At 47.3% G+C, this 19,863-nt stretch overlaps 1 protein-coding gene across 11 annotated transcripts in view; it reads left to right on the forward strand.

The window, feature by feature from the left end:
- Positions 1–19,863, forward strand: part of LOC118793950 (trinucleotide repeat-containing gene 18 protein-like) — a 69,892-nt gene that overhangs the window by 33,143 nt on the left and 16,886 nt on the right. For 8 of the 11 annotated variants that reach the window (XM_036552059.1, XM_036552050.1, XM_036552106.1 and 5 more), the window contains 14 exons: positions 198–326; positions 1,454–3,289; positions 5,451–5,547; positions 7,799–8,004; positions 8,845–8,994; positions 9,113–9,300; positions 9,877–10,282; positions 10,868–11,851; positions 12,131–12,282; positions 13,218–13,354; positions 13,762–13,884; positions 13,979–14,153; positions 14,381–14,759; positions 15,412–15,684. In XM_036552059.1, the coding sequence (XP_036407952.1) occupies positions 198–326; positions 1,454–3,289; positions 5,451–5,547; positions 7,799–8,004; positions 8,845–8,994; positions 9,113–9,300; positions 9,877–10,282; positions 10,868–11,851; positions 12,131–12,282; positions 13,218–13,354; positions 13,762–13,884; positions 13,979–14,153; positions 14,381–14,759; positions 15,412–15,684 (5,235 nt within the window). The remainder of the gene's footprint in view (positions 1–197; positions 327–1,453; positions 3,290–5,450; positions 5,548–7,798; positions 8,005–8,844; positions 8,995–9,112; positions 9,301–9,876; positions 10,283–10,867; positions 11,852–12,130; positions 12,283–13,217; positions 13,355–13,761; positions 13,885–13,978; positions 14,154–14,380; positions 14,760–15,411; positions 15,685–19,863) is intronic. The other 3 variants (XM_036552068.1, XM_036552129.1, XM_036552122.1) reach the window with 1 other exon arrangement.

The following is a 19,863-nucleotide window of genomic DNA, read 5'->3' on the forward strand; positions in this document are numbered from 1 at the left end:
TTTCTTCTGGAAGCTGACAGCTGAGTTTCATTTGGTCTGGTGTGGAGAGTAGGAGAAAGACTGGGAATCAATATCCTATATGTAACTGGTATATTCTGTCCTGCTAATTCATTGTTGTTATTAAGCTATAATGTCCACCTAGGTAGCTGAATGGCTGTTTTGGGGAATCTTGCACAATATGCCTCTTGTCTTTCCAGGGTACTCCCACTTGCCCAGCAGTTTGTACCCCAGTCCTTACATTCCACTGGGGCACATGGAGCACTCAAGCAGCAGCAGCCCCCTCCTCACCCAGCTGAGCCAGCACGCGCTCTTTGACTCCCAGAAAGGTCAGTTCCCCTCCGCCCGCCTTTCGCACACACCATCGCATGCCATGTCCTGAGTTTTTTTCATTTGCACAGGCCTCTCAAACCATAAACCACTCCCACTAAGGGCAGAGGGAAAGAGGTATGAAACTGCCCCTAAGTGACACTTGCAAGGAGTGGAGTTCAACTGTGGTCGATTTACACCTCGACTTACTGAGAGATGTGAAATTCACCACGTTGCCTTGCACCGGAGGGCGTTTTCAGTAATGTCTGTAAATCCTACCAACGCTCTGACATTTCTGGCTGTTTCTGTTTGCTTTATTTGTGCCTCAAAAATGACGTTTTAATTACCAAAACGGTAAAATTGACTGCAGATGGTAGCCCCTCCATCGGGAGCAGCGCTGTTGATCCTCTGGCTGGCAGAGTGAAGACTGCATTGCAGCCCATGTGGTACGGACAGTGACTGCACCTCCCGCAGCTCAGCTAATGAAGAGGGGAGAAAGGCTGAGAAAAAGGGCTCTCATTGAAAAGAACTGGAGCGTGTGATGTTGCTCAAACATGTTTTCACTGGTCAACAGAACAGATGGAAGTCCGCCACTATCTTTTTGATTAGTATTATCTTATTGATTTTTCTGTCCACCCTCTCAGCTTTTAATTACTTTGCTTTTTATTAGGCCTATATCTTATGAACAGACAACTGCTGAGTCGTAGGGAGAGAGTGGGAGAAAGAGAATGTGTCTGCGCACGTGTGTGTCTGACTGTTCATGTTGCATGTGCAAGGGATGTATTATTTTACTGGGTCATTGCAAGGTAAAAATTTTGTCATAGTCTGTGGTTTGTCGATAACTTTATGCCAAGCGCCCAAGGGAGGACTGCCATTTAGTGCAGAAGTACAATGAATCACTGCTGCAGGTTGCTATAACAGTTATAACTTAATTTCACCCAACAACAATGCATAACGCTTCAAGCTCATGGATATTAGCTGTTATCAGATGGGCCTGCTGTGGTAATACAGGAGGGCCTTTGGGAGTGGAGGCTTAAGAGTGCAGGTATAGGGATGAATGCATAATGCATGTAACGTCCCATGGAGTCTGGGAGCAATAAGCTGCCTGGCTGTCCATATTAATGCTTCCCCTGGTTGTGTTTTGCAGATGGGTTTTACCTCCCCGGCCATGCTGGGCAGTCAGCCTTGCACTCCCAGTCCTCCATCTCCAGGACTCCAGCCGCCCACGTGCCCACTGTCCTCCCAAGAGAGAAGGAGGCCCTACCACCACCTCCCAGGGTATCCAAGGATTCCAGCAGGGAGGCCAGCAAGGAGAAACCTTACAAGAGTGAACTCGGCCAGCCTCTTCCACGCAAGGATAGGGACAGGCCCAAAGAGGAGTCCAGGCCCCACAGTGTGGTGGACCTCACCCAGGACGTGAAGCTGGAGGGTGAGCGGAAGGCTGGGGGCTCAGACAGGCCTCTGAAGAGCGGAGAGCGCACGCCGCCTTTCTTCCACGAGCATTCCCCGGGTCTGAGCGCCACGGAGCCAAAGTCTAAGAACCCTCTTCAGACCTCCTTGCTGAGTAACTGCAACAGCGGTGGCAGCGGCACTGCGCTCAGGTACCAGGGCGCCGAGCAGGAGAGGTGCTCCAGGGACCTTGGCCACCACGATGAGAACGTGCGGCCGGGGGTCTACAGCCAGGCGGACAAGCTAAAGAAATGCGACTCGGTGGTGACGTCGGTCGGCACTTTGCACGTGTCCTGTAGTTGTCCCTCCCCTCACAGTAGCTCCTCACAGCCCCCTCCCAGGCTGGTCTCCTCTGGCATGTACAATCCCTCCCACCACATGCCACCCAGCCTGTACCCTCTCTATTCCGCAGCGAAAGAGCCTGGAAGAGAACACAAAGTGATCGCGCCCACATTCGTGCCTTCTGTTGAGGTTTATGATGAGAGAAACGGGCCAATCCAAATAGCTTCACAGGCTCGAGATAACAAAAGCGACAAAAACAGGGAAAAAGATGGTAACAGATCTGGGGGCCTGCAGGCTGGTGGTGAGAGGACTCTGTTGGACCCCACATGGCCGCCTCATGCACGTCCTTCTTCTCCTTCCCATAACGACATCAAGAGAGCAGAAATGCTGAGAGAAGAGGGCTCTGTTATTAGGTCGAACTCTTTGGCCACGAAAAGGCCTCCACCCTCTGAAATGTACGTGAGCAAATCCAGCCACAGCCCAGATTCGCGGGACTACGTCTTAACCAGCACCACATCCAAAGAAGTGATCAAAATGGCGCTGGAGGCTGAGTCTCGTAGCCAAGAACGGGACAGGATTCAAAGGGCATCTGTGAGAGACACTGGCAAAATGTACAATGGTGTAGACCCTGCCAGGATGCACATGGAGCAGCACGTGATGAAGAGCCCCACCTCTGCAGAACCCAAATGGAAGCCTTTTGAAATCGGAAACTACGCCACCAGCCACATGGCGGCACTTGTAGCCCAACACGGACACGGAAGCCGGGGGGACGAGGAAGGCAAGGGCCTTTTCCTGGAGTCCCCCGGGCTCCACAAGCCTTCGGGAAGTGGGAGCTCCAGGGGCACTTCTGAGGGCCTGCACTCAGGAGCCCACGGGGAAGTGTCTCCCATGCAGAGCCTCATTAAGTACAGCGGCAACTTTACTAAGGACTCCGCCTCCAGGCACGGCTCTGGCATCAGGAGCCCCTTCGGTGGCCTGGGCAATATGAAGCTGGAGGCGGGTCAGCCTGGTGTGTCCAAAGTCCAGCACCTCCCGCCCCAGCAGCCTGGGAAGCAGCTGAAGAGGGACCCTGAGCGACCTGAGAGTGCAAAGTCCTTCGGCCGAGAAAGCATTGGCTCGCAGGGAGAAGTGGAGGTCAGACACCCACCGGTGGGGATTGCAGTGGCGGTTGCCCGCCAGAGGGACAGTAGCAGCAAGCCTAGCTCTAGCCTTGGGGACAGGGACAGACCCCTCCCTCTGGGCAGCATCAAAGGTGAGGGACTCAACCCTGTGCATCAACAGTGACAGGAAGTTCTCACCCTACATGGATGGTATCCTCTTAAGTGATACTGATTTTTCTTTTGTTAAATTTTCACAAAAGGTAAAATAAGGCTGCTGTTTTGGAGAGTATACAGGCAGAAGACACCAGTGGCATTTTGTCATTTTTTGGTTGGTTGAACACAGAGCTACAGAAGTCTGTGGAGTGCCTGGCTAGGCCTGGTACACCACGGTTTAGGGATTGCAGAGGCCAAGTCATGTGACTGCTCTAGTTTCTCACTCGATGTGCCTTCAGTGTTGACAAAAAAGGGTGATTGGCAACACCATGGGAGTAGAAAAATGGTTACACATTCCTTTTCTTCCCTCCGAGCAGCTGTGTGGTCATTCATCAGCCCGGGCTTCATGTAGGACGCACAGTCCGGAACCTTTGTCTGTGAAGTTAGTTGTTGCTAGGGCCTCCCTGGCCCACAGTCGTCCCTGCCAGTGTAGGGGAACAGTTTGTTAAGCCTTTCACTAAGACACTGCCTGCCTGCATTAAATGTAATTTACTGAGCAGAACTAAAAGCTGCAAAACAAGGACAGAATTCTAATAGGCCTTTGGGTTTGTTGCTAAGCAATAGAATCAGCCTTGGGAGAGAGTGAGAAAAGTATTCATTTATTTCCTTCTGTGTGCCAGGGGATTGTAGTAATAACATTAGCCCGCCTGCGCTGAGAGGAGAATGTTTACATTTACAGAGTATTTAAAAAATAGAAAGCAAGCTTTAGATGACTAATCTGTAGTGTTTGTGGAGTAAAAGGCTGGTATTTAGCAGTGGGTTTCGGTAACCTTGGAAACAGGACTGAAACCTTTCCTCTGAGCATTGGTGATTGAGATCTGTATGCTCTCTCATCCCCTACTATAAGATATACAGAAAACAGAATCTCTTCACCAAGAAAAGACAACCCTCCATATGTGCCAATGCTTAAAGGTCAGATATACTTGTAGAAAACAGCTTTCTATCCCCATAATACCTGTAACTTTTGTTGGTTTGGACACCTTCAAGCCAGTAATCACTTAGTGAGCAAATGCTCAGGTTGTGGCCATTAGCATTTTGTGGTATTTTAAGTGCAAGAAGACATGCATACGTAGTATGCCTTGGAGCAGATGGACCATGTTTCTTCTGTCAGGTTCTCCTTCCTCCCCCCTCAAAAGAGGCACAGTTTATTGTGATTGGGTCCACGGTCACAATTTTCCAAAGAAGTGGATCTTCTCTGCAAAGCATCCTCACACCTCATGTGGTTGCAAATGTCGCTGGTGACACCGCCCTCAACTCCATTCAAAACCTGATAACCAAATTTTCTCGCATGCTGATGGGAGGGTTATTATCATGTCTGATGCAGAGGGATGGTTGTTAACAGTGCGCATGCCTGCCTGAGTCCCCTGTGTCTCTGGTGCTGCGGTAATCTGCACCTTGATTTAACACATCCCACTTGACTTGTGTGGAGCACAGTGACAGATGAGTAGAACAATTGCGGACTAGTGAAGGGCCTATTTTTACACCCGATGTTCACCAAGCTGTTTAGATGGAGGCACTAGCTCAGGCTTTACCATCAGCAACATTGGTTTAACATGTAATTACGAAAATGGATGGGAGTGAATCATATCCCGAGGAAGTGGTGGAGCGACAATAATCTGAGAGATGGTGTCTGTGGATTTACAGAGGATATGGTCAGGGAGGGTGTCAGTTGATTGAGGGCCACACGCCTGTGTCCTGTTGCCATGATGGGTGACAGCTAGATGGGGCTGAGGTGCCGGAAATTAAGGGAATGTGGTGTCCAGACTTTTCCAGGCTTTGTGCAGAATGGCGTGATGAATGTTATTCCTCAGAGGCAATTCTGTTGTTCAGAGCAGCACATGCTTCATTAAAGTGATGTTTTCCCTCTGTAATGTAGCTAAAATAAGGACACCATTGTGTCAGTGGCGGATGGGGGAAAAATGTGCACGGTTATCACATCGAATAGAAGGTAGTCGATGAGTTTGGCAGTGGTACGGTTTTAAGATTTTCAATTAAAATTTCTTTATTTTGCCATTGTTTTTGTTTTGGTTCTTGGTTCACAAACTCTTAATGCTCACCTCCCCCTGCGTCCCCCGTCCACCGCCTACCCTTTTTCTTCAGGTCGTCCAGAGGAGGATGGCGGGGAGGAGCGCCTCCGTCACCGCGGGGACCGTCTCCTGGCAGGCCGACTGGAACGTGAGCAGGAGAAGCTTCTGCGGTAAGAGGAGTAGAAGGGAGGCCATTAGCTGGCGTTAATTACCACCGCGCTGTCCGCGATGAGACCGGCACATTGCATAACGATGAGCTCGTCTACCGGCCAGTGAGCACCACCAGCGCTCGGCAGCAGAGAGGACATCCAGAAAAAATGTGTAACAGGCTGGAAAATCTGGACTCCTTGAGCTTTGTTTTTTCTAAATATACATGGCTCTTTTCAGGCCACACCCTAACATCATGCAAGTGTCTTGTGATGGAGTCTCTGGAAGGCCAGCTACCCCAAGGGACTGTTCATAGTCTTCGCCCTGCTGGTTCTGTTTATTTTGTATAGTTGCTGTAAAAAAAAAAAAAAAACACAGGGTTGTTTGTTTTGGTGAAATGTCAGCCTCTAAATTTGTTTCATAAACCGTGGATTTAAGAATTTGTCACAATTCTTCCTGTTTTTCCTCAAAGAGATGTAGGGTTAAAATCACATTGGCCTAGTTAATAGAATCATATGCATCAATAATGTTCTGCCAGACACAAATAAAAGCATAAAGGGCAGATCTTAAAGAAAAAAAGAGGAATAAAAATAGGATATTAAATTAATGTTGCCTTGTATATTCCATTAGAGGAAAAACAAAGTATCTAGTAATAGTCTCTTCACTTTGATGTTGAGAGTCTTACAAAATTTAAGGGAACACTGCCTGCTCTGGCTTGAAGGGCGAGTAAAAGTTGTTTTGGCATTACTTTGTGTCATTGCTCTTATGGTCCTGGTGTGTTTTCATATTCTTGGGGATCCAAGCAGTGCCTTTTGTGTGTGTTCACAATGAAGCCTGGAGGGTTTGATTTTGTGCCCTTTGGCCCCGGAGCCTGCATTGCAGCTCACATGAGGCGGAAGAACAATAAAGCCTGAACAAAACGCCTATTCCCAATTTTCTCCAAAAGGTGTGCGACTAGGATGCCATTGAGAGATTTATTTTTCCTTCCGTTGTGTGGAGAGTGGAGATAAGGGCTGATAAAGGGCAAGGATGTTTGTCCTTTGAAGGTTACTCGTTAGAAGTTCTCGCGGTTCCCATAAGTAATGCAGTGCTCGCTTCAGTGTAGGCGGGCCTTCACAGTGCATAAACAAATCCCAAAATGCCTGTGGTGAGACTGGCTATTGTGAGCAGCTTGGAGGGGAATGTCAAGGCTTGCCAGAGGGAGGAGGAATGGGGGGCAGGCCTTGAATCTCAAATGAGGGGAGAGAAAAGTGTTGAAAATGCTATAGGAAAACTTATAATGAACAAGATCGCATTATGAAAACGATTCAGCTCACTGGAAATGCCCGAGAAGAAATCTCGGTCGTATGCAATTGCAGCCCTGCGGTTTACTTTGCAGTTTGTCTCAGTGTATATGTCTCTTAAATGGGGATGGATTTATAAGTACTTCCCAAGCTCATGTGAACCTTTTTTTTTCCCCGAAGTGCTGCACTCATTGAAAGTGGCAGAGAAACCCAAACTCCCCTACTGTGGAAATTGGCATCTAATAAAAGGACTGGCTCTCTCTCAGCAGGGCCCTGCTTTTAACGTTGCTTTCTGAGCGTACCGCGAGACGGGATTCAGAGAGAGGCCAACACGTGTTGTTGGTTCCCAGATAATAAGGATGATTCTTTGTCAGAGCGCTGCAGCATTTTCTTGTGTAGATGAATAGGTCACCCGTTCACCTCAGTCCAGCCCTTGTCCTGCTCTGAGGAGACTGATTACACACCAAAGTTGAGTAAACACACAGATCTCTTTTTGTGATATCGGTATTGGAGGACACAACTATGTATTACATGGGTGTGAGAGCTGGAGCACTAGCCTAGGGAAGGTGCATTGGTTTGCCAAGTCGCTTTGGAAAATGTCAATATCAGCCACTGGAGAATCAATAATGCCTACGCCCTCAGATCTGTGTAGCATTTCAACTTAATTCTGGGTGCACAAGATTGCACCTACACAGATTTTTTTTGTTCAATTTTGCCATCCATTTTAAAGTAGTAGACTCTCACAGCAAGGTACCGGATAATTTATCTTTAGCTTTGTTGTGTTCAGGGCACTGTGAGTAATCATTTGGTCAAGAGATTTCTGGATGAAAATCCAATTAGATAGCAGCTTTGATTTAATTATAAATTGTCAGAAATGGATAGGTCTTGTTTCCATTCAGTCATTATCGTTGTGGTCCTGAAAGAGCAGATGTGTTGTATTTGAGACTTTGTGTGTGATCTTTGCACCTGTTGGGTGTTGTTACTGTTGCAGGGAGAATAAAGAGCTGGCAGAGTACACACAGATGCATCCGCCTGTGGTGTCCACCAGTGGGCTGAACCCCAATCTCATGGTAACGGGTGGATCTGCACTCGCCGGTTCTGGGCGGTGGCCCACTGACCCAGCCTCCCAGCTGGCCTCGCACCCGTGGATGCCTCGCACAGGCAGCCCTTCCATGTGGCTCCCAGGATCCCCCTACGGTACACCTCAGAGAACCTCCTCACCACCATCAAACAAACCTGAACACCCAGCTGCAGAATCTGTTTCCCTCCGACTTGACCATGTAAGGTCATGATGTGCCGTTGATGGACTGTTTAATCAGCAGAGGTTGCCACTTCTCCCAGTATAGCCATAAGTCAAGCAGCAACTCATCACTGCAAGGGCAATGGAACTGGGCATCACAGAAAAAAAGACATCTCTCTGGTTTTATTAACATTTACTTATGGAGTGGAATTAGGCTAAGGCAAGAATTTTTGATTGTTTAGCCAGTTTTTTTCCTAAATTTCTGAATGACCCTTTCCTTCTTAGTACAGATGATTTAATAAAAGTCCTGGTTGTGATGGGCACCATTAATAGCCGTCTTCAACAGATTGATGCTCTTAGTCATGACCCTCTTGGTCTGCTGATTTGTGGCACTCCTTCATCTGGGAAAGCAGAGGAGACATATTAGGAAGCGTTCATGGTTTGCCCTCCTCGTCCTGCGGCGCGCACATATTCCCCCGACCCAAAAATAACAGCAAACAAACGGTCACATCAGAATTCCTGCATGTTCTAATTTCTGTCTAGACAGAAAACAAAACAGAGCTCAAAAATAGTCAAACATCAGATGAGGAGAAAGCTCACATTCCTGACTTGTGTGTTGTGAATCATGTATTTGAATAAACGACGGCAATGTTGAACAGCGGAGTCATGGCTGTCTGGGGATCTGGTCCGCTGCACGCAAGAAACCACTGGAATGGCAGCAGAAATAGTTCCATCAGCTGGAGGGCACTGGAAAGGAGGGGAGGACGCCTGAGTGTGTGTGTTCTTGTGCCTTTTAGCAGGGCTGGGTCACTCGTCCCTCCACCAGGGCCTGTCCCCGGGGTACGCCCCTCCCCTTCCCGGCTCCATACCCTCGCCGTACCACTTCGCTCGGGACCCCCAGTCGGGACAGCTGCTGGTCATCCCTACAGAGCACCTCCCGCACTTCGGTACGTGCTTCCTCTCCGGGCCCTTGTTCTCACCTCCCGTTTCCTGTAACACAAATGCTCTGGCCAGGCCCGTCGCCTCAACGTGTGTTGATGTCTATGGGTGTCACTTTCTTTGCAGCCGCTGATCTGATGGAGAGGGGCCCCCCGATGTGGCCGGGAATGTACCCGCCAACGGGCGCCTCCCTCCAGCATGCCCACCAGCTGCAGCTCCTCTCCCACCAGCAGCTTCTGCGCCAGCAGGAGCTCTACATGATCCAGCAGCAGGCCGCCCAGGTCATGGAGCTGCAGAGGAGCGCCCAGCTAGTGGTGAGACCCTTCTGTGGTTCCGTCACTCCATACACTTTGGGAGGGAGAGGTTCTCATGAAAAGGGTCTGATGATTGGATGCTCACCACTTGACTGATGAGAAGCTTGAGTCCATTTTGCTGTGTCTGAGATTTTAGACATAGCTGCCTGTAGAAAATCATTCACAGATGGGAATGTCTGAAAATTCATTTTTTTTGATCACTCCATCAGTATAATGCTGCTGTTGGTGTGATGTTATAACGTAAGTGACAGTGCAGCCATATGTTCTGTGTTTATGAGGTGTCATTGTAGATCCAGTGTCACAGTTTTGAAACAATGTTCAGTTCTCAAGCGATGTTCAGTGTCGAGCGCCTAAAGAAAGATAGACATCGTCTGTGTCTAGCACTGCTAAGGACAGATGCTGAAGCATTTGCTGCAGCAAATTGTAGGGTTTCTGGATTAAATGAGTGTTATTAAAATTAGACCACCATATGAAGCCACCAGAGAAGAGCTTTCCAGGCTGTTCTTTTTTACGAAGGGATCCGTTTCCATGTTGAAGAAAGTGTCCTAATTGTGTGCCACAACTGTCCCCCCACAGGAGCGGTTAAAAGCAAGCGAACAGAGAGCGGAGCTGGAGGACAAAGCTGCCAAGAGAGGCGGCGAAGGTGCCAAGCAGGGTCTCTTGGCTGCCTCCGCTCCAGCTCTGCACTCCCGAAAAGCGCTCTCTAGGTCCCCGACGCCCTCCACCTCCTACGCCAAGGCCCTGACGCCGCTGCCCTCCCCGGGAGCCACCCTCAAGGCTGAGAGCCAGCAGAAGGTGGAGTCTCCGCTGCCCCGGCCGCCTTACTCCCACCCCTCCACTCCGGTCCCGCACCCGCTCAGCCCCGCCTCACCCCCGCCACCTCCATCCATCCCTCCCAAGGAGGAATCCGTGGAGGATGCGGAGAAGAAAGAGCTGGATCTGCAGAAGCAAGCGTCCGCATCCTTCCGAACGTTATATCCTGGTATGGGGGAACGCTGCTCCTTAGTCTCTGACACATGCTGTTGTTCCATTTGCAATGCAAACAGTGATACTTTCTGAGGACGGACTGAAGAATCCGTTTGGGCCATTTAGCAAGGCATGAGCAGCGTGTTTAATGTTCAGATCTACTGCAGAGGGAAGCTGTAATGAATAGTTTGTGAATATCACTACAGAGGGTCCTTTCATATGGTGCCAACTGCCCCTACAGAGTGATATCCACAGTTATCCATTCCTCTGTGTGTTTTGCATGGTTCCTTTGACATTTCCTCTGAATTCAGGAAAAAGATCTAAGCAAAGAGGCCCATTTTTATACATGTTGGATGTTCAGTATAAATAGAATTTCATGCTTGCAGTAATATGCTTGTGTGTGTACGTGGGAGTACTTGTGCAGCTTTGCTCTGGAGCTGTTTGGCTCATGAAACTTTCATAAAGCTGCGGTTCTGAAGTGTAAGCCCGTGATTAATCGTTTTGTCACTCTGTCACAGGGAGATTTAGCCCATTGAAAACCCTCTGCTTTATTCATAAACGCTCCAAGCCTCACAAACTGCTCTCTCCCCTTTTTTGGCAGAAATTCCTCCCGGCTACCCCTACCAATCGATAACCGCTCCGTTCGGCAGCCACTACCCCTACCTCCTCCAGCCGGCTGCCGCGGCCGATGCCGACGGGCTGGCACCAGATGTGCCGCTGTCGGCGGGGACCTCGGAACACTTGGCTACCTCAGCAGATGTCAAAACAGCACGGCTGCACTCCCCTGCCGTGCCGGAGCTTCTGCACGCCCCCGAGGACGAGCGGCCGACGGAAGATGGTGCAGCGCTCAAGGAGGAGCCGGGCCTGGAGGACAGCAAGGAGGGCCTGAGCCGTGCCGGTCAGGAGCCCCGCCATTGCTCCGTGGCCCTGCCAGCGATCGCCAGGCAGGACCGCAGCGCAAGCCCCGAGCAGGAGGGCCACTGTGCAGGCATGACAGTGGATGACGAGGCGGCGGAGGAGGAAGCGGTGGCCGCGGGGAAGGTGAAACTGGAGGAGACATCCGTCCAAAGCTGCCAGGCTCCGCACCCGGCGACCCAGTACGTGTCGGAGACAGAGGCTAATGCAGAGGGGCAGGAGGGGGAGTCTTGCACTGTGGGGGAGAACGCTGATGCCCCTGCGCAGCACAGTGAAGCCCCAGGTCACACGGAGGACCTGCAGCGGCCAGATGAGGCCCCGTCCCCAGTGGAGGAGTTGGACGTTGAGGGCGCCGTGGCGGAGCCGGCGGTTCAAGCATCGCACGCGACTGAACTGTCCTGCGAGTCTCCAGCGCCCACACCGGACAGCCCGCCCCCCGCCAGCGCGTTGGACATCCGGCCCGAGGACCCCATGGCGGGAATGCTCGCGCTGGTGACGGCCAGCGAGCTGCCCCAGGCCTGCTCCCTGCCCTCCCTCAGTGACACCCGCTGCACAGCCCCGCAGAGCTCCACCGGCCCCCTCCCCCCGGAGTCCCCAGCCCTTGATGGGATCGCCCTGCTGAGCGAAATCGCCGAGCTCGAATTGGAGAGGCGTCGCAACGAGATTCAGAGTATGTCCATGCAAGAAGGTTCAGATCCCTGTGTTCCACCCAACAGTTCATCAGCAGATCTATATGGACCTTTGTATTCTTGTATGGTCCAATATGATGAAATTCCTACCATCAGTAATGTGAAAATGAATATTGATAGCTTTTGAGATTAATATTTTCTTAAGCAAAGTGCAATGATTATCTTGCATGTTGTAATAATATTTAATGTTTTGTTTATTTTAAGCCCTGTCACAAGAGCATGTGTTGCAGGACCCTGATGGATGTCCTCTGTCTACGCAGGTGTGGTGCACTGTGGTCTGGAGAGCCTCCTGCTGGCTGGCAGACAGGTGTTATTGGAGGCGCTGGACTGCGCACCCGCGGTCCCCTTCCGTCTCCCACGCGAACTCAACCCCAACAAGAAGTACAGCTGGATGCAGAAGAAGGATGAGTCTGTAAGCATGACTGGGAGAGGACACCTCTCTCAAGCACTTTCTTCACATACATTTTTTTAGAGTACATTACATCATTTAGCAGATGTTCATATTCCACATGTTCAGGTTGCTGGAAAGAGTGATTACCCCCCTCTTCCCTCTTGCCCCCACTCCCCTCACTACACTGGCACAGTATCTTGTGTATTTTGTTATATTAATGTGTTTTTGCTGTTTAATTGGCTCCTCGAAAAAATACACATTCTCAAGGGAGTTACCCGCAGTGCACTGGAATTGAAATGTTACTGCTCTGACTTCTCATTAGAGAGATAAAATACTTGTGGAGATTTTAATTAAGGTTAAACAGGTGATAGGTAGCATCTTTGTTTTGGTCAACTACTGTAAAATAGGTCTTTGCTGTACAGATCAGACAGCAGTGCAGAGTGGAAGGTTATAAGTCATATGGGAAGCAAAACTCCAGCGTTCCAAGACCAGTGTGTGAGTGTGGGTGTATCAAATCCTTACTCCCAGATCATTTTCCAAAATGTATTCCAGGTTTTCGGTGCAATATGTCCTTGGAACCCACAGAGTTTTAGTTCATAATTAAGGATGTTCCACTCCTCATGATAATTCTGTGAGTGGCACTAAAGCTGCACATAGTTTGTATAATGCATAAACTTCACAGAAAAGCCACTGCAATGGGTATACTAGATTCAGCCAGGGGCACGATGGTGGGTTTTTTTTTTTTTGACAATGGGTACAATGATGTCAGGGAGAGTCTACGATACTCCTTCAGTCAGTGCCGAGCATCACCGACTTTTTTTGGACTGTTCCTTGAATGCACTGGAAAAGTGTTAGAGATGTATCGCCTCTAAAGCACACAGATCCCTCTCTTAGTTAGTGCTGCTCTGGGCTGGGCCCCCTTGACACAGTGACTCTCCCTTGTCTGTCATGCTCAGCTGTACTCCATGAAGTCCCCCATGGATGGGATGGACACCCTGGAGGTCGACTACCGCCTGAGGTTGGCCGAGCTGCAGAAGAGGTACAAGGACAAGCAGAGGGAGCTGATGAAGCTGCAGAGACGCAGGGACTCTGAGTGAGTTTACACATGTGAAACATACACACAACGCGCATGCATGCCCACATTTTAATATATGTTCTAATAATTTGTCTCTCCATCCACCCTAGTAAATGCAAGGCTTTTCATTCATTTACTGCATTATCATCTTTATTGTCAAGTCTTGCATAGATAATTGGGAAGTGTCAAGGAAAGAAAAGGTATTTCAAAAAGGTGCACTATATATGGAGTATACAGAGTACACTAACTAGATCAGAATAAAACAAATAAGAAATTTGCAAACATGACATGCACTGAAAATGGCATAGTTCTATCTGGGCAGTGTGTGGGTATGAAGGCCCTGGTTTTGGTATATTGGCGAGGCTATAATGGTTTCAGTGGAGATCGTGTAGTTCTGAAGGCCCTGCTTTTGGCACATTATGCAGGGAGAAGCAAGAGGAGAAGAGTAGGAGTTTGGCGAGGAGAGGACCAGGACGGCCCAGGAAGAGGAAGCACGGTGTCTCCGCTCTCTCACCGCCTGCTGGCAAACTGGACCCCAAGTGCGGAAAGTGAGTGTGCCGCCGGGGCTCATCTGGTCTGTGTGCCATTGCCAAACTCCAGTGTCCTGTTTAACTCCAGTTTCCATGCCCTACGTTGTCTTAGATTTGGCAGGAGTCTGCTCCTGTCCGAAGACTCAGAGACCGGAGAAGGGCTGAGAAAGCGCTTTCGGGGACCCAACCTGGATGAGGAGGAGGGCATGGACAGCGGAGTTGTGAAAGTGAAGAGGAGAAATAAGGGCTGGAACGAACACGAAGCGTCCTCCAGTTACTCTCAGCAAGTTAGTGTGATTCATTGCTAATGCATGCCGTCCTGTATTTCATCAAACTTTAGCACTTCGGCTCAGGGAGGTGTTGTTTAATCAAACAAGAGTCATTTTCCATAACAGCAGTGTCATTTCATCAAGCTACAAGCTGCACTGAGTGCAGTGTCTTCTGCTGCTGCCTGGGATTCGGTAATTTCAAAGAGCTGGGCTGTAATTACTCCACTGCTCCTGTTCTTCCACAGATGCAGATGAAAAGCAGCAAAAGGAAAAAAGTGAGTGAGCAGGAGCAGTTGGCGAGCAAGCTGGACAAGGCCTTGTCCCTCACCAAACTGGGTAAACTCCACAAGTCCCCTTTTCAGTTTGTAGACGGGCCCTCAGGGAAAGCCAAAGCCAGCTCTGGGAGCTGCAACAAGCTCCTCATGCTCCATGAAATGGGGGTGAAGGGAAAGGAGGGCAGGAAGAGCCACTCCAAGGGCTTTGGCATCTTCCAGAAGCCTTCCAAAGAAGGCAAAAACAAGATGGCAGCTAAAACGAAGAATATGGACCCCTGCCTAAAGGGGAAAGGTCAGCTGAAAGCATCGTACTCTCCTGCACGGTCCGAAGTGAGCAGCTACTCATACAGTAAGTAAGACCATTGCCTGCTGAGTTGAAGGTTGAAGGTTTCAGAGGATTCTCTGTGCAGGCCTCTGCCTATTTAGTTTATGAAGCACATAACCTTCGTCCTGTTTAACATAATGCAAATAATCATAAATTATGAATGTTGCTAGAAAATAGCCTTCCGTATTCAAACATTCCCTCTCCAGTCAGTCAAGCTTCAGTTGTGAATGAAGGATTAAAACAAGTTCTGAAATGTGTGGCATTAGCACAAGTGTGTTTGCAGAATAAGTGAAGCCTTAATTGAAAAGGCCGATCGGTTAATGTGGCAAACCCAATGTTTGTGCTGTGAAGCATTACGCATTCCTGCTGATCCTGCACACTGAGATGCTTTATGGAGCGCCCCATGTATTGTGGGGGTGTTTTATTCCTACAGGTTTGTTGCTTTTGTTTATTAGGAATGTGCTCGATGTTTTGTGGTGGTATGCTGTGGGCTAATGAAGTAATGGCATTCATAGTTGTAATTCATCACTACGGAAGAAGGAGGGAAACTAGGTGCATGTATTTTTTTTCTTTCCTCTCCCTGGAGTCAGACTGACTCAGTAGAGCTGATATTGTTCCAAAAGGAATGAAGTGGAGTTCTAACCTATTGATATGGCCCCCCCTGGTTTGAAAACAGATACAGACTCGGAGGAGGAAGATGGATCGATGAAGGCAGGGTGGCCCCCTCACTCTATTCTGGGCAGACCCAGTATGCACACGCGGGGGGCCGGCCTGGGTGGGACAGCGTCCAAGAGGAGCCGCCCGTCATCGACGAGGGGTGTGGCATCAGGAACACTGGCATCCAAACAGGCGCTCAGCAAGACAAAACACAAGCACTTTGCTTTACTGCTGCAGGAAGCAGAAGCCCACTCGTCCTTCAGTGACTCCACGGAGGACTCATTCGATCAAGGTTACTAGACCGAAACCTCACTATGTACAGAATTAATGAAAGATGGTAGCCCCCTCCCCCCACCTCCCTCCTGCCCGCTCACCCCTTCCCCCCACCAAATAAAGATGATGGTAGCCATCATTGATGGTGAACTTACTGTGAAGCTGCTGTCTTTGATTCTGGCAGCGTAGCCTGCCACCTCTTCTCTTGTGTGATTGTGTATTATATTATTGGCTCTTTTTAGAGTCCAGTTTTAATTTGTTACCTTTATTATGTTGCTCGCCTCTGTTGAGAGGCATCAGTGGAATTGTAAATGAGAAGATGTGTGGGTGTGTGCAACGCTTGTGATTTGTATTCTAGTTTGGTACCCAAGCTTTATTAAACGTGTTGATTTCATTTTTCACTAAAAACAACAGTGTGCTTTGTCTCTCTTGCTGTGTCTCCTATTATGTTTATAGGTTGCTTCACTTCATTCCCAGATGCAGTCCACTGCTCTGTTATTCAAATATCCCTTTTGACAGTCCCTCTTGGTCATTTCAGTTGAAGATTAATGCTTGAAATTTACTGTTTTTCATATTGGACAACCCAAATGAGTTTTGTTTTTGTATTCAATTTGGAAGCTGGCACTTTTGAATTTGTCCTGAGTATATTTACCAGGAGGGTTTTAAGCCTATGCTCAACTGAAAGCTCATGGCAATGATTATTATCTAGTTAGATAATGGCCATAAGGACAGTGATGGAAGCGGTTTTTGGAATTAATTTCTCCCAGTTTTAAAGACTATACATTATTATAACCCATGAGAGATTTTAATAAAAATGCTGTATTTAGAATGTGAAAGTAAACTTTAGGGGCACCTGATTTCCTAAGCAAAAGATTGAAAAAAACTGAAGCCAATGTGTTTGTTTGGTCTTACCAAGTAAATAATCATAAGGTTAATTTCCAAATTGCATTTACTTTTATTTCTGTGAAAATGTCAAATTAATTCAAGATCTACTGAGGTATACATGTCAGATGATATGGTAACTGTAGGGTGAACCGCTGATGATATTCCAAAGAATAACCCATAGGTATCATTTGAAAAGAGTTAAACAGAACCGAACATGATAATGGGTGATTTATTTTTAATCTGAAAATTACATTGAAAGATTCTGAGACTAGATTAATTTTGCAGCATGCCCTTATAATGTGAGCCAATATTGAGAGGATATTACCAAGTAATGACAACCCAGCAAGAAGTGAGGTCCATGAAATGAGCATGATAAATAATGCAGATGGATTTAGAGCCAAGGTGCAACAGAGACAATGGGAGGTAGATCAGCATTTTTATGGAAGTATAACGCAAAGGGCTTCCTCATGCCGTGGCTAGTGCAATGTTTTCAGAAAAGTGCTCTTTGCCATGAAGTGACAAACTGTGTCCAGAAGTCCTCCTTGGTTTGCAATATGCCTGTGATGATTTTTTTGTTCTTGTTTTGTGCATAGTCAATCAGCCACTCTGTGGTTATATTTAAGGGATATTTGGACAATAGGGCAATCAATGGCTTTCCCTGTTTACTAAACAATGAATAACCTGCTTCTCTAGATTGCTTGCTTTCTCCCTGCAGCTGCTTGGCCACCCTTCCACCTCTGACTCCCCTCTCCTACCCATGATGCTTTTGAATGTCTGTATCGGTCTGTGCATTCGCTCATCCTGCTGCAAAAAAAGAAGCAAAGTGATTGGCTGGGAGTAGGGCAGACAGCTGCGCAGCACGAGGTCACTTTCCATGTCACCTGAGGCATGAACATTGTTCTGTAGGTAGGACGATCACCCTTTCTTAATGTGACATTTCTTAACATCTCTACTAATGGTTTGTCCCTCTAGAACAAACAAAATAAGGTGATTTGTGACATTTCATTTTTGGCAGACAGAGGCCTTTGAGTGTTGTGTTGTTTAAGATATTTTACAAATATGGTCTTGCCAAATTTTGTGCCCAAAGCCATGGTTACATCTTCAAATCTGTCAAGAGCATCAGTCAAGGGCAGGCTTATTATACACGAAATCAAGAATTTTGTTAAAAATATCACTGGACATTTTAAGGCAGAGTGTGCATTGTGTCCTCCTTGAATATGCAGTTAAATTTTGAGTTTACAGTTTACCTTGTTTTTTTGTACTGTAATAGCCTTCCCTATTCACTATGATTATTGGTAGTCATTTCATTCAATGGCTTATCTCTCCAAAGCAGTAATACCCTGTTCTGACTCAGTTCTCCTATTGAATTTATGTTTTTTGGATCTCAAAAAGGATGTGAAAACAGCATAAGGAAATGAAACTTGCATTTGGTTTGAATAAATGCTGAAAGTCTGCAACATTTCATTGCAACATCAGGGCAAATGTCATTCTCCAAACAAAATGTGTTGAGTAATATAATTTATGGTCTGCAAGAACTGGGTTGCCTCATACATTTGATCCTTTTATTGTCCATGAAACAAGCTTATATTTAAAAAATGCATTTGCACGTCACTGCCTACACAGATTTATCTGTAGACAGGCCATTTATTTGAATAAGTTTAAATACATACCATAAATTGTAGGTGTACTAAAATAGCCACATTTTTTCTGTTCAGCTCTTCATACGTAGCTGTGGATTGCCAGTCAAAATAGCTCTGCCACGAGGGGAAGCAATTGAGCCTAACAAAACATATTTTTCTAAGTTTGATCCTAAAAATGTATGATGTAAAATAAGACTGAACTCAGCCCTGAAAACAATACAAACAGTCTGTCTTTTTTCATAGAATCTACATTTAGAGGAGGATGTCTAATCTTCTGTTACAACATTAGGGTTTTAAAGCTTGTTGCATTTAGAGGGAGAGTAAGAGAGTCTGAAATAAGGTACAGGATTAGATTAAAGATTGAACCATGGCTGAAGAAGGCCTAATCCTCCAAAAGCCCTTCCAGACAGCATGGGTTACCCTTGTGCTTCTAAGACTGAGCACCTGAGAAACCCCAGGAGCTGTGCAGACCTGCTCACGCGTAGCCTGCTTTGTCCCGTCTCGGGCCTTGCTTCTGTCTCCGTCCGCATCTTGTATCTTTGACTGCTTTTGTTGGATGTTGCTAATTAACATACTCTGTGGCCAAGCCTGTGCTGTCTCAACCTAACTATGTGCACAGAACTGTGTCCTTGTCTGCTTTTCAACCTCTTGCACTTCTCATACATCAAACCAGCATATCCCCTGCTTTTATAAGTTGTTTACTGCACCGGGCTGCGGTATCTTTGTGTTTTTGAGATGTGCCTCTGTCTTTGTCTATTAACGTGTCCCTCCTCTGCTAATGAAGGTAAATGTGTGGGGTGGAGGGAGTGGGTACCTACTGTTTTTTTTTTGTTTTTTTTTTTCTTTTCCCCCAGTCAGTCCTGGAAGGTGCTTGACAGATTTTTTTTTTCTTGGTCCCCCATTTTCTCCCATTTGACAAGCTCCTCTCAGAATTAACTGTTAATAATTTATGTCTTCTTTAGTCAGGATTTCTGCTTGCAGCAGATGTTTTTTTTTTTCCGTCCTCTTTTTTTTTCCATTATTGTGCTCATTCAGCTGTATCGCCAGGGGAACGCTGCCAGCCTTTCTCGTTAGGCCGGGCTGTATCTGCGGCCCTGCATCCCCAGCCCTTCATTTTGAGGAAGATGCTAAACAGCACGCTGAATAAAAATCCAGCTTTAATTCTTCTTAATTCTGCCGTATCAGTGAGATGCTGCCCACCCTGCTTGTCACACAGTTCCCGCATTAAATCAAGCTCAGTTCTCGTTCTTTAATCGTTTTTTTATTATTAGTGGCGAGCAGACTTCTGCGTAAATGCGGAAGCATTTTATCCTGGCTAAATGCAGCATCTACTGTGACATATGAGAGCCACAGTGACACATGCAGTGAGCAAGTTTACTTAAATGACCCTCTCTGGTAGTGTGGTAGAAAATGCATGTCAGGATTTATTGTAGGTGACATAGTGTTTCAGTGTACATGTGTTATGCATGACTATGCAGACTTGCATGTTTTTTTTTTGTTCCTATGATTACTTTTAAAATACATCTAGCAAAGCCCCCCCAGCAAATTGTGATCACATCAGCCAAACCCAGTTATGAACTGGCTATAGTGAAACATTTATTTATTTCAAACTAGCATTGCAGTAATCGGTTATCAGTTTGAATTTGTCAATTTTTGAATAAAGGAAATGACAG

The sequence above is a fragment of the Megalops cyprinoides genome, chromosome 1 (assembly GCF_013368585.1).
Source record: "Megalops cyprinoides isolate fMegCyp1 chromosome 1, fMegCyp1.pri, whole genome shotgun sequence".
Classification (NCBI taxonomy): Eukaryota; Metazoa; Chordata; class Actinopteri; order Elopiformes; family Megalopidae; genus Megalops; species Megalops cyprinoides.